Raw genomic sequence first — 18,149 nt, forward strand, 5'->3', positions numbered from 1 at the left:
AAAGGCTAAGTATACAGTTATCAGCTGATATTACTAGCCTGGAGAGCTCCATCGGTATTACCCCATTCCTAGGCTATAAACAAACTTCTGTGTGTGAATCAGACCTGATATCTAATGTGATAGAAGATTACAGTGCGGGGAAAATGGGAAACCTTCATATAGAGGCCGGTGGTGATGGAGTCAGTTACCGACTCTGGCCAAATATGTTTCTAGAGTCGTAGTAGAAGATGAAGATGTCGTCCTCACCATGAAGTAGTTATTTCTCATGTCGTGTGTAATGAATATCTCCTGCAGTATTGCTAATGCCGATTCCAGGGTCGGTAAATGAGACGAGAATTAGCGTTATGGAAGATGAGTCTATGAGAAACGTATTCAGCTGCCGACTCCGAGGAAGAAACTGCTTGTTGTCTGTGACCTAAATATATAGGATTTATTAGTAGATGTAAAGAAGGAAACTAAATACTGTAAAATAATAAATCTCCTCATATGTTTCCCTTATTATCTCCAGTAATTGTATTATTACAGGATTCTTATGATGTTACATCGGCTCATCTTCTCATTCAGGTCTCTACAATATCTGATTCTCTCAGTGAAGATCTTCTACAGAAGAAAACTTTCCTGATTTACCCATCACAGATGGATATGGACAGAGACAAGATGGCGGAGAGGATATTACACCTCACCCTAGAGATCCTCTTCCGGCTTACTGGAGAGGTGAGAGATTCTGATGACGTCACATTACATCATTCTTATCTATGGGAATAACAGATGGACAGAACTGGAGAGGTGAGGACTCTGGAAATGTCTGTAGTGAGATTTATTAATGCGTCTCTCCATTACCAGGATTACACAGTGGTGAAGAAGACCTCTAGTGAGCGCTGTCAGGACCCTGTGTCTGAAGGATGGGGAAGACCCCTGAGCCCAATCACGGGGCCTCCACCTCACCCCCTGATCCATGAGGACATCAATGACCAGAAGATCCTAGAACTCATCTACAAGATGATTGAGCTGCTGACTGGAGAGGTGACACTGCTGGGAATGCTGGGACATTATACAGTAACACTATGAAGGGATCGGGGGATGACGGTATCATTGTATGTGTCAGGTTCCTATAAGGTGTCAGGATGTCGCTGTCTATTTCTCCATGGAGGAGTGGGAGTATTTAGAAGGACACAGAGATCTGTACAAGAAGGTCATAATGGAGGTTCCCCAGCCCCTCACATCTCCAGGTAATAGACAGGACTAAATACACACGGCCTATAATTATATGTATGTAAAGAATGAATTCACTCCCTGTATGTGTTTCCTCCAGATCTATCCAGTAAGAGGACAACACCAGAGAGATGTCCCCGTCCTCTTCTTCTTCCACAGGACTGTAACCAAGAAGATCCCAATGTTCCTCAGGATCAGGTAGATGGAGAGAAGGTGTCATGAGATCTCCCTTAGGCCAATTTCACACTTCCGTTTATTTCCGATCCCGGAAAAACCAATACCGGAGATATGTGTCTGTAATACTTGCGACACACATGTGGCAACCGTGTACCGCCTCAGTACCACACAGACTGCCGCCGGGGAAGAAGCGCTATTGTAAGCGCTGTTCCCAGGTGTCGGGTGCTGAAGACGGCTCTCATCGTTCTCCCCTGCTCTGCCGGCGATCGTCAGGAGCAGAAGAGAATGATGAGTTATAATTAAGTCTGAACGATGATAGCAGGTGGGGGCTTTTGAGACTTCTACTCCCATCATCCGTCACATGCTGCCGCTAATAACAGTGACAGCAGGAGCGGATGATCGGGGTATTCCTCAGCCGCCACTTGCGATATAATTAAATAAATTAATGAAAAACCCGGTGTAGGTTCCCCCCCTATTTTCTTGAATCAACCAGGCAAAACTCACAGCTGGGGGCTGCAACCCTCAGCTGTCAGCTTCAGCAAGGCTGGTTACCAAGAATAGATGGTGTGAAGATCTGAGGTTGTGGGTTATAAAAATCACCTAAGCAGGTTAACGATGTAACTAATTTTTTTATTCCATACATCCATGGTTGTTTAACCCCTTTACCCCCAAGGGTGGTTTGCACGTTATGGACCAGGCCAATTTTTACAATTCTGACCACTGTCCCTTTATGAGGTTATAACTCTGGAACGCTTCAACAGATCCCAGTGATTCTGACACTGTTTTCTCGGGACATATTGTACTTCATGATAGTGGTAAAATTTCTTTGATATTACCTGCGTTTATTTGTGAAAAAAACGGAAATTTGGCAAAAATGTTTGAAAATTTCGCAATTTGAATTTTTATGCAATTAAATCACAGATATATGTCACACAAAATAGTTAATAAGTAACATTTCCCACATGTCTACTTTACATCAGCACAATTTTGGAACCCAAAATTTTTTTTGTTAGGCAGTTATAAGGGTTAAAAGTTGACAAGCAATTTCTCATTTTTACAACACCATTTTTTTTTAGGGACCACATCTCATTTGAAGTCATTTTGAGGGGTCTACATGATAGAAAATACACCATTCTAAAAACTGCACCCCTCAAGGTGCTCAAAACCACATTCAAGAATTTTATTAACCCTTCAGGTGTTTCACAGGAATTTTTGGAATGTTTAAATAAAAATAAACATTTAACTTTTTTTCACAAAAAATTTACTTCAGCTCCAATTTGTTTTATTTTACCAAGGGTAACAGGAGAAAATGGACCCCAAACCTTGTTGTGCAATTTGTCCTGAGTACGCCGATACCTGACGTGGGGGTAAACCACTGTTTGGGCGCATGACAGAGCTCGGAAGCGAAGGAGCGCCATTTGACTTTTCAATGCAAAATTGACTGGAATTGCGATGGGGCGCCATGTTGCGTTTGGAGAGCCACTGATGTGCCTAAACATTGAAACCCCCCACAAGTGACACCATTTTGGAAACTAGACCCCCTAAGGAACTTATCTAGAGGTGTGGTGAGCACTTTGACCCACCAAGTGCTTCACAGAAGTTTATAATGCAGAACCGTAAAGATAAAAAATCATTTTTTTCACAAAAATTATATTTTCGCCCCCAATTTTTTATTTTCCCAAGGGTAAGAGAAGAAATTGGACCCCAAAAGTTGTTGTACAATTTGTCCTGAGTACGCTGATACCCCTTGTGTGGGAGTAAACCACTGTTTGGGCACATGGGAGAGCTCGGAAGGGAAGGAGCGCCGTTTGACTTTTCAATGCAAAATTGACAGGAATTGAGATGGGACACCATGTTGCGTTTGGAGAGCCACTGATGTGCCTAAACATTTAAACCCCCCACAATTGACACCAGTTTGGAAAGTAGACCCCCTAAGGAACTCATCTAGATATGTGAGCGCTTTGAACCCCCAAGTGTTTCACTACAGTTTATAACGCAGAGCCGTGCAAATAAAAAATATTTTTTTTTCCACAAAAATTACTTTTTAGCCCCCAGTTTTGTATTTTTCCAAGGGAAACAGGAGAAATTGGACCCTAAATATTGTTGTCCAATTTGTCCTGAGTACGCTGATACCCGATATGTGGGGGGGAACCACCGTTTGAGCGCATGGCAGAGCTCGGAAGGGAAGGAGCATCATTTGGAATGCAGACTTAGATGGATTGGTCTGCAGGCGTCACATTGCGTTTGCAGAGCCCCGTATGTACCTAAACAGTAGAAACCCCCCACAAGTGACCCCATATTGGAAACTAGACCCCCCAAGGAACTTATCTAGATGTGTTGTGAGAACTTTGAGCCCCCAAGTGTTTCACTACAGTTTATATCGCAGAGCCGTGAAACTAAAAATCCTTTTTTTTCCCACAAAAATTATTTTTTACCCCCAGTTTTGTATTTACCCAAGGGTAACAAGAGAAATTGGACCCCAAAAGTTGTTGTCCAGTTTGTCCTGAGTACGCTGATACCCCATATGTTGGGGTAAACCCCTGTTTGGGCGCATGGGAGGGCTCGGAAGGGAAGGAGCACTGTTTTACTTTTTCAACGCAGAATTGGCTGGAATTGAGATCGGACGCCATGTCGCGTTTGGAGAGCCCTTGATGTGCCTAAACAGTGGAAACCCCCCAATTATAACTGAAACCCTAATACAAACACACCCGTATCCCTAATCCCAATGGTAACCCTAACCACACCTCTAACCCAGACACACCCCAAACCCTAATCCCAACCCTATTTCCAACCTTAAATGTAATCCAAACCCTAACCCTAACTGTAGCCCCAACCCTAACTGTAGCCTTAGCCCTAGCCCTAACCCTAACCCTAGCCCTAACCCTAGCCCTAATGGGAGAATGGAAATAAATACATTTTTTTAATTTTTCCCTAACTAAGGGGGTGATGAAGGGGGGTTTGATTTACTTTTATAGCGGGTTTTTTAGCGGATTTTTACGATTGGCAGCCGTCACACACTAAAAGACGCTTTTTATTGCAAAAAATATTTTTGGCGTTACCACATTTTGAGAGCTATAATTTTTCCATATTTTGGTCCACAGTGTCATGTGAGGTCTTGTTTTTTGTGGGACGAGTTGACGTTTTTATTGGTAACAGTTTCGGGCACGTGACATTTTTTGATCGCTTTTTATTCCGATTTTTGTTAGGCAGAATGACCAAAAACCAGCTATTCATGAATTTTTTTGGGGGGAGGCGTTTATACCGTTCCGCGTTTGGTAAAATGGATAAAGCAGTTTTATTCTTCGGGTCAGTACGATTACAGCGATACCTCATTTATATCATTTTTTTATGTTTTGGCGCTTTTATACGATAAAAACTATTTTATAGAAAAAATAATTATTTTTGCATCGCTTTATTCTAAGGACTATAACTTTTTTTTTTTTTGCTGATGATGCTGTATGGTGGCTCGTTTTTGCGGGACAAGATGACGTTTTCAGCGGTACCATGGTTATTTATATCTGTCTTTTTGATCGCGTGTTATTCCACTTTTTGTTCGGCGGTATGATAATAAAGCGTTGTTTTTTGCCTCGTTTTTTTTTTTTTTTCTTACGGTCTTTACTGAAGGGGTTAACTAGTGATATAGTTTTATAGGTTGGGTTGTTATGGACGCGGCGATACTAAATATGCGTACTTTTATTGTTTTTTTTTATTATTTAGATAAAGAAATGAATTTATGGGAATAATATATATATATTTTTTTTTCATTATTTAGGAATTTTTTTTTTTTTTTTTTGCATGTGTGGAAATTTTTTTTTAAACTTTTTTACTTTGTCCCAGGTGGGGACATCACAGATCGGTGATCTGACAGTGTGCACAGCACTCTGTCAGATCACCGATCTGACTTGCAGCACTGCAGGCTTCACAGTGCCTGATCTGAGCAGGCTCTGTAAAGCCACCTCCCTCCCTGCAGGACCCGGATGCCGCGGCCATCTTGGATCCGGGTCTGGAGCATGGAGGGAGGTAGGGCAGCCCCCTCCCTGCGCGATGCTTCCCTGTACCGCCGGCATGTTTGATCGCGGTGTGCCGGGGGTTAATGTGCCGGGGGCTGTCCGTGACCGCTCCTGGCACATAGTTCCGGATGTCAGCTGCGATAGGCAGCTGACACCCGGCCGCGATCGGCCGCTCTCCCCTCGTGAGCGCGGCCGATCGCTATGACGTACTATTCCGTCCTTGGGAAGTAGGGCCCACCCCACATGGACGGAATAGTACGTCCATTGGCAGAAAGGGGTTAAAAAATCCAGGTAGATTGCCAACGTACAATGTCTTCAGTCCACAAGTTCCCAATCTGAGATCGGTAGTTCCACTGGCTCCATACCAGGCGATGCCCACTGTCTCCCAACTTTTGGTTGGCCCACAGATTGTTCAGTCACAGCCTATGTTCCTCCAGACAATGGATATCCAGACCATAGCACATGGATACCCCTCCAGCCAACAATCTCCAAAGCTCCATAGATCATCCATCCATTCCAGCTTGGATCCTCTTCCATCGAAATCCCTCAAACAACTGCCTGATTCAACCCTATGTCTTTTTCTCCCGCCCCTTTAAACATTTTCCTTTATCTCACAGGACAAGGCATATTCCATCAGCTGGGACTGTATGTGAGACCTCCCGTGGTGATTGCTCCCCTGAGTCTACTATCCCCAGCCACACAATGGGCCAGGTTTGGGAGTACAATGGGGAGCAAGACCTTGATACAAATGAGATTTATAGAGTCTGGCCTTAGGTTCACATAAACTCTAGCCTGCTCGTCTTCCTCTGCTGACTGCCACTGAATAGAGACATTGATTCCTGAGCATGAACTGATGAGCAAGAAAACCACTAATAAAACAGCAATAAAATCACTAATAAAACACATCAAGCAAATTAACTATTAAAGTACAATGATAATGATGTCACCGGTGCTCCGTGCTGGAAAAAGTCTTTATGTCTTAGGGGGGGTGCACACGTTTAGGATTTTTTGCGTTTTTTCACGTTTCTTCACGATAAAAACGAGAAAAAAACGTGAAAAAACCGCTTACATATGCCTCCCATTATTTTCAGTGTATTCCGTATATCTTGTGCAAATGTTGCATTTTTTTCCGCGAAAAAAATCGCATCGCAGAAAAAAAGCAACATCTTCATTAATTTGCGGAATCGCGGGGATTCCGCACACCTAGGAATGCATTGATCTGCCCACCATGCGGGAATGCGGTTGGTACCCAGGGTGGAGGAGAGGAGACTCTCCTCCACGGACTGGGCACCATATAATTAAAAAAAAAAAGAATTAAAATAAAAAATCGTGATATACTCACCCCCGGAGTCTTCCCATCTCTCAGCGGTGCATGTGGCTGCTTCCGTTCCTATAGATGCTCTGTGTGAAGGACATTCGATGACGTCACGGTCATGTGACCGTGACGTCATCGCAGTCATGTGACCGTGACGTCATCGCAGTCATGTGACCGTGACGTCATCGCAGGTCCTACACACAAAGCAACCGCTGAGGAGATCGGGGGCCATCAGAGGGTGAGTCTAACCTTTTTTTTTTAAATTTTTTAATTATTTATAACATTATATCTTTTTACTATTGATGCAGCACAGGCAGCATCTATAGTAAAAAGTTGGTCACACTTGTCAAACACTATGTTTGACAAGTGTGACCAACCTGTCAATCAGTTTTCCAAGCGATGCTACAGATCGCTTGGAAAACTTTAGCATTCTGCAAGCTAATTACGCTTGCAAAATGCTAAAAAAAAAAAAAAAAAAAAACGCGGAAAAAATTGCGAAAAGAAGCATGCGGAAAATTTCTGGTTTTCTTCAGGAAATTTCTGCAAGAAATCCTGACGTGTGCACACACCCTTAGAGCTGTGGACTCCGCTCCACGTCCATTTGGCCTATAGTCTTTAGTAAGCGGCCATATCCTCACACTGAGGTCCCCCCGACGCAGCACCGCACAACGCAAATGTGAACGTAGCCTAAGTGCGTCTCCAGCAGACATATCATTGAGACTCTCTGTTCTCGAACATACTGCAGACTCTCCGCCCGCCGAGACTTATCCGCAAGGCCTCTCGCGTTCCAACTCAATATTTTAATGCGGCCCCCCATCATGTGACTCATCATCCTTCATAGTATCCTCATTCCCAAGTATGTGCTGTCTAATCCCTCCCAACTTGCCCCCCTAACCCACCCAATACAACACATTCTACCTCTCATCAAGAGTGGGGCTCCACCGCCCATTGCGAACACTCTCCCTTGCTTTGCCCTCTCCACTCGCCTCCCGCTACCGTGACGATCAGAATTTCCCACACGTTTTAAAAAAAACAAAAAAAAAACACAACAGAACATTCCAACTTATATAAACATGTAGAGAAACTACAAAACAAACTTGCAGTACCCTGCGTAACCCTCCTCCCCTATACTTATTAACCGTTACTGCCCCCTCCGGCCAATCACTCAATATGGCCCAGCTCAGCCCTCAACAGTTGCTCATCCCTTTGGCAATTATTCTATTAAACGCAGATCCCTCCTCCAGCGACAGAGAAATAACTCCCATCCAGATCTCCCCGACATGTCAATCGCCTTTTTCCTTAAGTTTTTTAGCATTAGTATCAATCCACTGAGTAGCGTCCTCTGGAGTCAGGAAAAAATGGGTTTTATCTAAAGCCACCTCTTTCAACTTTGCAGGAAACAGCATAGAGTATTGCACTCCCAGCTCCCTCGGTTGTCTCTTGACTCCAGTGAACTTCATCCGTTGTTTCTGAACCCCTGCAGAATAATCCGGGTAAATAGCAATCTTTTGACCTCCAGCCGTCAAATCCTCCATTTCTCTAGCCTTCCTGAGGATAATGTCTCTGTCCCTGTAATTCAGTATTTTGGCAAGCATGGTACGAGGATTCGCTCCTGGGGCAGGGGGCTGCGGCGGGGCCCTATGAGCTCTCTCAACAGCAAAAACTTTTGTCAGCACTGTGCCCCAATTTTCTCCAGCAGCCAGCTTTCAATAAACTCTGTGGGGTTTCTCCCCTCAGTGCTAAGACACGTCCCACTCCTTTATTAATCTCAATTAAACCATAGTTACTGCATCGTCTAATTCCACCGAAGCCCTCGGTCTATAATAAAAGTGAAATAAAAAAACAACAGTATACCATACCTGTCCCTCGTTCTGTCCCACGCTGTAATCCATGTCTGGGGGCTAAATAGTTTTCAGCCTGAAGGGTGCCAAGATGCGACCGTCCAGGCTGAAAACCACTGGTGAATGAGCTGCTGCGAGCGCAGCCTCAGTGACAAGCGGTGACATCATCACTAGCATTTTCCCACGGTACTGAGGTCACCGCAGTTCAGCCCGGCCTCGATGATGTCATCGATGGTAAATGATGCTGCGCTTTCATCAGCTCATTCACCAGTGGTTCTCAGTCTGGACGGTCGCATCTTGGCACCGTCCAGGTTAAAAACGAATTATCCCCCAGACACGGATTACGCATGCATGGGACAGAATTACAGACAGGTATGGAATATTGTTTTGTTATTTTATTTTTATTACAGGAGATCGATGGCTTCAGTGGAATTAAGCGAGGTTGTAAGTATGGTTTAATTGAGAATATTAAAGGAGTCAGTCATTTTTTTTAATTAAAGGATTTTATTCTGGCTGTGTCTTTATTTACCATATAACTATAGGATTAGTAATGGAGAGATGTCTTAGACACTTCTCAATTACTATGCTTTGGGCTTGATGTCACCTGACAATACAAAGATGAAATCAACCCCTCAAATATTAACCCCACTTGCCACTGCTACAGGGCAAGTGGGAAGAGTCGGGCAAAGCGCCAAAATTGACACATCTAATAGATGCACCTTTTCTAGGCAGCTGCAGGCTGCTGTTTTTAGGCTGGGGGGTCAATATCCATGACCCCTTACTAGCCTGAGAAAACCAGCCCCAAGCTGTGAGCTTTAGCAAGGCTGGTTGTCAAAAATGGGGGGACCCCACACCATTTTTTAAAATTATATATTTAAATAATTTTAAAAAATAGCGTGGGTACCCCTCTATTCTTGATAGCCAGCCTTGCTGAAGCTAACAGCTGAGGGTTGCAGCCCCCAGCTGTGAGGTTTTCCTGGTTGGTTCAAGAAAATAGGGGGGAACCCACACCGGGGTTTTCATTCATTTATTTCGATATATTGCAGGCGGCGGGTGATGAATACCCTGATAATCCGCTCCTGCTGTCACTGTTATTAGCAGCGCTGACCGCCGGTAGAGCAGGGGAGAATAATGAGAGCTGTCTTCAGCACCTGCCGCCGGGAAATGGCTCTTACTGTAGCTCTTCTTCCGCGGTGCTGATGCGTGTCGCACGGAGGACATCAATGTGTGTTCTCCATCTGCACGTGTGTTCTCCATCTGCACGTGTGCAGTACGTTTTGCCGTCCGTGCGGACGGTAAAAAACGGACATGACACACTGACGTGCACAGACCCATTCATTTGAATGGGTGTATGTGTACCTGTCTCCGGTACGTGTGAAAACTGTCACCTCACATACCGGAGACATGAACGTGTGAAAGAGGTTTTATGATGTTGTGGTAGTTCACTCACGTGGTGGCACACTGAGGTAGGAAAAATGTGAACACCGTCTATTTAAATCATCGTTGATGTATTGTAAGGCAGCATAATCCAACTTGTGGGGAAAACAAACTCAGCCTTCTTGGCTAAAACAAAAACAAAACGATAAAAGAAAACAAAATTCTGCAGCACAGTCCATATGTTGTGGGTGGCACCCCGCTCTGGAGCAGGACAGGTTCAGTCTGTACTTGATGAGCCACAAAGCCTCTGGAGTCCTCTCTCCAGGCTAGCTGAACCCAGACTGTAGAGCTCGGTTATGTCAACCCAAGCCTGTAACTTCCCCATCATGTCATTGATCACATGATCATGTCCTCACGCAGGTCCTGGCAGGTCTGCCAGGGGAGATGTGGACCTTCTCCCACCCGCTCTGTGAAGGTCCACATAAATCCAGCCCTGTTTATACAACTTAACCCTCACAACACGTAGTGTGCTGGAGAAAAATGCTCTGGTTTCACATCACTGACGCCGTTAAGCGCAGTGACACATACGGTATCACCTCTATCACCTTACCAGTGACCCTGTCACATTGTGTAGATGGCTGTGAACGTCTTGTGTTCAGTGTTCCTTTATCCACCAGTATTATATGTTTTATACTTGTGTAATGAGAACGGTGGAGATGGCAGGATTAGAGCTGATCATAGATGTGACTTCTCCATCTGTCGGTGACTTTTACAATATTTGTTTCAGGGTGAAGATCTGACCCATATTAATACTACAGAGACATATGTGAGGGGGGATGAGCGGTGTAAAGAGGAGATTCCCACATATGGCTACTCAGGTGAGTAGTAACCATTAAATGCAGAGAGGTCACAGATTCTTCTCATCACCGGCTGTGGCTGCTTTATCGGTGGTGTAGTCCGGCCGTATTACCATGATCACCATTTTGCCTCTAGACCACAACATTCTCCTCCACCCAAAACTGTTCTAATGACTTTGGTCATTGAAAGCCCTTTTCTATAGAACTTACAACCTGGTAGATCCACCTACCCCCTGGGTTTAGGAGACGCTGTTACCTGCCCAGATCTGTGAACTATAAAGCCAAATGACAGCGTACGTAGAATGTGCTGACAAGATAGAAATATATTATGATGAGAAAACGGAGGGTAATGATGTTGTTGGCTTCCAAAATCCCTGATGTGGGAAGAAGGAAAAAATCAGGGCTTTGAAAAGAGCTGCCAAGTGCTGAGCCAGAAAGTTGGCTATCAAAACAAATGAACGTAAAAAAAAACACCAAAACTTTTCATTTTAACATTCTACCCATTTCCGATGTGAACCATCTCCTTCCTCAGGCATATACAAATGATACATTGTGGATGTTTTATATCCTCCAGAACGGCGTCACTGATCCAGTTGCTTAATTCATTAATTAAACCGCGCCTATGCGGCAGTTTTTTGTATAGAAACCTTTCTTTGTATACAAAACTATACAAATAGATGTAAAATGCATATTGGATGCACAATAAAATCCATATAACGAACAATATACGTACATGGAAAATCCTCCGGTTTAAGTGTGGATAGTGTAAAAATCCAATAGGATTCTCTATTCACAAGTCTTTGGGACCGATTAGACACATGTTCTGATATTTGTTCTGATATATTGAGTCTTAAACTGGTGGGATCTCGTTCATATTCTAAAACAAAATGCCTAAATAGACAGATTACACCTTTCCTAATATTATGTCTCTGGCTGGTCATCCTATTATGGATCGCTTGGGTGGTTTTTAGATCCCTGATATCGGATGAATCTCCCTTCTCTCCCTTCTGTGCTGCTGAATGTGATCATATGGTCCCTACAAGATCAGGTCCAGTCTTTCTGGCCAAACTTCACTTTTATGAGCGACAACATTAAATGTGCAGTGAGGCCAAGTGTGAATTTCTGGACAATAACAGCAGAGTTTCCTTTTATCCTGATTTTACAATTTCTTATAAAACCGACTAACTTCAGACAGGATTGTGATAAACTACATAATAATTAGTACACCTGCGCCATGATGTATCTCTAAGTTGTGCGTGGCTGATGGCTGTAATATACAGTGGGCACGGAAAGTAGCGTAGAGAAAGTATTAGCGCCCCCATTTCAGGAGAGATTACTGCACAATCTGAATACCTTAGGATTGAAAACATAATGTAATTTATGGCATGGAGTGAATCCATGAAACCAGGGCTGGAGCCAACACATCTCCTGCAGGCGGGAATAAATGTACGGTGGGTACAGAAAGTATTCAGACCCTTTACATTTTTCACTCTGTTTCATTGCAGCCATTTGGTAAATTCAAAAAAGTTCATTTTTTTCTCATTAATGTACATTCTGCACCCCATCTTGACTGAAAAAAACAGGAATGTAGTAATTTTTGCAAATTTATTAAAAAAGAAAAACTGAACTATCCCATGGTCATAAGTCTTCAGCCCCTTTGCTCAGTATTGAGGAGAAGCCCCTTTTTAGCTAGTACAGCCATGAGTCTTCTTGGGAATGATGCAACAAGTTTTTCACCCCTGGATTTGGGGATCCTCGGCCATTCTTCCTTGCAGATCCTCTCCAGTATGGTCAGGTGGGACGGTGAACGTTGGTGGACGCCATTTTCAGGTCTTTCCAGAGATGCTCAATTTGGTTTAGGTCAGGACTCTAGCTGGGCCGGTCAAGAATGGTCACAGAGTTGTTCTGAAGCCGCTCCTTTGTTATTTTAGCTGTGTGCTTAGGGGTCAATGTCTTGTTGGAAGGTGAACCTTCGGCCAAGTCTGAGGTCCAGAGCACTCTGGAAGAGGTTTTCATCCAGGATATCTCTGTACTTGGCCGCATTCATGTTTCCTTCAATGACAACCAGTCGTCCTGTCCCTACAGCTGAAAAACACCCCCATAACATGATGCTGCCACCACCATGCTTCACTGTTGGGATTGTATTGGGCAGGTGATGAGCAGTGCCTGGTTTTCTCCACACATACCGCTTAGAATTATCACTAAAAAGGTCCATCTTTGTCTCATCAGACCAGAGAATCTTATTTCTCATAGTCTGGGAGTCCTTCATGTGTTTTTTAGCAATAGTCTTCTATGGAGACTATTGAAGTATGCCAAAAGTAAAACAAAAAAAAGTTTTTAAAAATTCAAATCAGCCCCTTTCGCCCATTCAAAATAAAACAATAAAAATAAAATCAAACATACACATATTTGGCGCCGCTGCGTTCAGAATCGCCTGATCTATAAAAAAAAGATTAATCTGATTGCTAAATGACATAGCGAGAAAAAAAGTCAAAACGCCAGAATTATGTTTTTTTTGGTCACCGCGAGATTGCATTAAAATGCAACAATGGGCGATCAAAAGATCGTATCTGCACCAACATGGTGTCATTAAAAACGTCAGCTCAGCGCTCAAAAAAATAAGCCTTCACCCAACCCGAGATCACGAAAAAAGAGACACTATGGGTATCAGAAAATGGCGCAAATTTTATTTTTTAGCAAAGTCTTTTTGTTTTGTTTTTTTTTTCACCACATAGATGAAAAAGAACCTAGACATGTTTGTTGTGTATGAACTCGTAATGACCTGGAGAATCATAATGGCAGGTCAGTTTAGTGAACGTAGCAAAAAAGCCAAAGAAATGACAAGTGTGGGATTGCACTTTTATTTTTTAAATTTCACCGCACTTGTAATTTTTTCCCATTTTCTAGTACACAACATGGTAAAATCAATGGTGGCATTCAAAAGTACAACTCGTCCCGCAAAAACAAGTCCTCACATGGCCATATTGATGGAAAAATAAAAAAGTTATCTCTCTGAGAAGAAGGGGAGTGAAAAACGAAAACGCTAAACTGAAAAAGGCTTCGGGGGTTATTTAAACACAGCTGGCCTCCAATGAAGGAGTAGAACCATCTCAAGGAGGATCACACGGAAATGGACAGTATGTGACTGATATGAGTGTCTAAGCAAAGGGTCTGAAGACTTATGACCATGTGATATTTCAGTTTTTCTTTTATATTAAATTTGCACAAATTTCTACATTTCTGTTTTGTTTTCAGTCAAGATGGGGTGTAATGCAATGGGATGGCTGCAATGAAACAAAGAGTGAAAAATACTGAATACTCTGAATACTTTCTGTACAAACTGTACATTTATGCCCGCCTGCAGGAGATGTGTTGGCTCCAGCCCTGGTTTCATGGATTCACTCCACCTCATAAATTACATTATGTTTTCAATCCTAAATACCGTATATACTCGAGTATAAGCCGACAATTTCAGCCCATTTTTTTAGGCTGAAATTGCCTCTCTCAGCTTATACTCGAGTCATACCCAGGGGTCCGTAGGGGAGGTGGAGTGGCAGTACCATGTGACCGCTCACTACAGGAAGAAGCTGCCAGCGCCGGGAAACAGACGTGCAGGTACCGCGTCAGGAGCAGGTGAGTATAAGCAGTGCGCGATATTCTCCTGCTCCCCGTTCCACTGTCGCCAGCTGCTGCTACGCTCCCCGTCCACTGCACTGATGCTCAGGTCAGAGGGCGCGGTGACGCTATTAGTGCGCGCCGCCCTCTGCCTGAGCAGTCAGTGCAGTGGACGTGGAACGTAGCGGCGACTGGCAGCGGTGGAACGCGGAGCAGGTGAATATAGTAAGTGCCGGGGGCCTGAGCGACGAGAGGTGAGTATGTGATTTTTTTTTTTTTTTAATCGCAGTAACAGCATATGGGGCAAATGACTTTATGGAGCATCTTATGGGGCCATAATCAGCATTTATGGAGCATTACATGGGGCAAATGACTTTATGGAGCATCTTATGGGGCCATAATCAGCATTTATGGAGCATTACATGGGGCAAATGACTTTATGGAGCATCTTATGGGGCCATAATCAGCATTTATGGAGCATTACATGGGGCAAATGACTTTATGGAGCATCTTATGGGGCCATAATCAGCATTTATGGAGCAATACATGGGGCAAATGACTTTATGGAGCATCTTATGGGGCCATAATCAGCATTTATGGAGCATTACATGGGGCAAATGACTTTATGGAGCATCTTATGGGGCCATAATCAGCATTTATGGAGCATTACATGGGGCAAATGACTTTATGGAGCATCTTATGGGGCCATAATCAGCATTTATGGAGCATTACATGGGGCAAATGACTTTATGGAGCATCTTATGGGGCCATAACAGAGGCGTAGCTAGGGGTTCAGCTCAGGGGGGGCGAAACATGTGAGTGGGCCCCTAACAAGCGGACATATCATTAGTGCAAACTATGCGGCAGCACATGGGCTCAAGAGTTAAGGGGGGCCTTTTCTACCTCTAAATAAGGTGCAATTTTGTATTTTTAGAAGTTCTTGGGCTGCAAAGGGCCCATATATTGTTCTTGCACATAGGCCCTTTTCTGTCTGTGTCCACAGACAAAATAAATCTCTATACAATAACCCGCACTGATAATACCGCCATACAGTAATACCATATAGTGGTAGATACCAGTGCTGCATGACATAGAGAGATCACAGTACAGTTGTAGATGGTGACTTACAGAGGACGTTCTTTCCGGTGGAGCCATTCACTTTTCCCATCTGTGTATACTATTACTTCAACATTTTTCAGTCACCGCTCTGTATAGAGAGCGGCGACTGTAACTGATGCCCTGGGACAGACTGACAGCCGGTACAGCACTATCTGCCAACCAGTAGTTAGGCTTTAATGCTACGTAAGTGTCTACTTAATATTTAGGAGTCCCCCTGTGTACAGTAATAATGGCCCCAGCATCGCTGATGAGAGCAGGAGGTCGTGTGACGATTTTCTTCTATTGAGAGAAGTCAAACTTGTCTAGTCAACACGTGCAAATAGCAAACGTGGTCGCATGACAGTCTGATCACACCAGTGGTCTTGGGGGCTCATGATGGCAGGTGCACCCCATCATGATTTGGCAGTCTGTAGAGTGACAGAAAATTATCCCAAGCCTTTAATAACTTAAAGGGAACCTGTCACCCCCCCAGGGCCTATTAAGGTAAAAGAGCCACCTTCTTCAGCACTAAGGCTGCATTCTGTGAAGGTGGCTCTTATGTTTTTGATCTTTAATAACACTGAAATATTCACTTTTATAAATTGTGCGCCATACCTGTATTGAGTCTGGGAGGTACGTTTTCTCCCCCTGACTCAGCCGCCTCGCAGCCGTTCATCATCCCACCGAGCACCGCCTCCTCTCTGTCTTGTGCCGTCACTGGCGCTCTGCAATTATTTCTCGGGCATGCGCAGGGTGCGCTGCCCTGGAACTTATATCAAGTGATGTAAGTAGATCGCACCTGCGCATAGCACCAGATTCCCAGCCCCGCAGTGTGAATAAATCATAACACACTGCGGGGCGGGATCTCGGGCCTCCGCTACACGCAATATCAGTACATCAGCTGATGGGAGTTCCAGGGCAGCGCACACGGCGCATGCCCGAAAAATGAGAGCCCAGGCATCAGCGCCCGGTGGGATGATGGACGGGTGGGAGGCGGTTGTGTCTGGGGACAAAAGACGTACCCCCCAGACTCAATACAGGTATGGCACGCAATTTATAAAAGTGAATATTTCAGCGTTATTAGGGAACAAAAACATAAGAGCCACCTGTATTACTAAAATAAAGCGCTTTGAAACTTTTCAAAAATACCTATCTTTGTCCACGGAGGCGGGTCTGAAGCCTCCTCTGTGAAGTGCCCAACTGCCGTCACTCATCTCTTCTGGGGCGATGGTCGCCGCCCCCTGTGCGCTGTTCTTCTTAAATCCAGCGCCTGCGCTGTGCTTGCCTGCCTGGGGCAGGCGCATTGAGAATTGGCAGTCATAGCTCAATGCCGGGTTCCTGACGGCGCCTGTGCAGACAGTGCGGCCACCCTGTTACTGAATCCCCGCCCCGCACTGTGTTATGCATTATGCACAGTGCGGGGCTGGGATTCCTGGGCAGATTCCTGCACAGACCGACGCTGGAAGGCGGGGAACCTGGGGGAGCGTCTGACAAGCGCAGTGCGCATGCCCAGGAATCCCAGCCCCGCACTGTGCATAATGCATAACAGGGTGGCTGCACTGCCCGCACAGGCGCAGTCAGGAACCCGGCATCTGAGCTATGACTGCCAATTCTCAATGCGCCTGCCCCAGGCAGGCACGCGCAGCGCAGGCGCCGGATTTAAGAAGAACAGGGGGCGACCATCGCCCCAGAAGAGATGAGTGACGGCAGTTGGGCGCTTCACAGAGGAGGCTTCAGACCTGCCTCCGTGTACAAAGACAGGTATTTTTGAAAAGTTTCAAAGCGCTTTATTTAAGTAATACATGAACACAAAACTAAAAGAGCCACCTTGTTAGAAGGCAGCATTACTGCTGCACAAGGTGGCTCTCTTAGTTTATAACGGCTGGAGGGGGTGACAGTGGCCCTTTAAACAGTATAATAATCATCAGTCCGCCAGTGCCCCCTCACCTACGTCAGCCCTCATAATACCCTCAAACTCTCCCATTCACCTCCACAGTGCCTTGTCTCCCTCCCACTATACCATCACCCGCTCTCATTTACCCCCACAGTGCCCTGTCCCCCTGCGCACCCACAATAACCCCCATCGTTTCACATTTACCCCACAGTGCCCTGTCCTCTCCCACTTCAGCCCCTACAATAACACAATCCTCTCACATTCACCCCCACAGTGACCATGATATGCCTAAACCGAATTACGCTAACAAACTCCATCCCCACTTACTGATGAAGTTTTCAGGCAGTGAGGAGAACCAGGAAGTGTCCAGAGAGATGCAAGGAGGGCACTAGGACCCAGCGTGCCTCAGCCAAACCAAGCGTGCACAGCCAGAAAGTAACTGCATCTGCTGCTGCCAACCAGGAAGAGACTCCTCGGGTGAGACCACATCGCACTCTGCACGGAGGGGGGCTCTGCAGCCGGCATTGTGCTGCTCTCTGCCTGACACCTCAGACTCGGCTGTGGATCTCCTGGTGGGCCCCTTCAGATGACTGGGCCCGGGGCAATGGCCCCCTCTGCCCCCCCAGTAGCTAAGCTACTGGGCCATAATCAGCATTTGTGGAGCATTATATGGGGCAAATGTCTGTATGGAGCATCTTATGGGGCTATAATCAGCATTTGTGCAGCATTATATGGGGTGTATTTTGTATGGAG

At 44.9% G+C, this 18,149-nt stretch overlaps 1 protein-coding gene across 1 annotated transcript in view; it reads left to right on the plus strand.

Annotated features, from left to right (window-relative positions):
- The first annotated feature begins 568 nt into the window (after positions 1-568).
- LOC138662868 (oocyte zinc finger protein XlCOF6-like) overlaps positions 569-18,149 on the plus strand; it is a 52,755-nt gene continuing 35,174 nt past the window's right edge. Inside the window, exons 1-5 of the mRNA XM_069748854.1 lie at positions 569-714; positions 844-1,023; positions 1,106-1,229; positions 1,313-1,410; positions 10,720-10,810. Of these exons, the coding sequence (XP_069604955.1) occupies positions 637-714; positions 844-1,023; positions 1,106-1,229; positions 1,313-1,410; positions 10,720-10,810 (571 nt within the window). The 5' untranslated portion in view covers positions 569-636. The remainder of the gene's footprint in view (positions 715-843; positions 1,024-1,105; positions 1,230-1,312; positions 1,411-10,719; positions 10,811-18,149) is intronic.

This window comes from Ranitomeya imitator, chromosome 2, assembly GCF_032444005.1.
Source record: "Ranitomeya imitator isolate aRanImi1 chromosome 2, aRanImi1.pri, whole genome shotgun sequence".
Classification (NCBI taxonomy): Eukaryota; Metazoa; Chordata; class Amphibia; order Anura; family Dendrobatidae; genus Ranitomeya; species Ranitomeya imitator.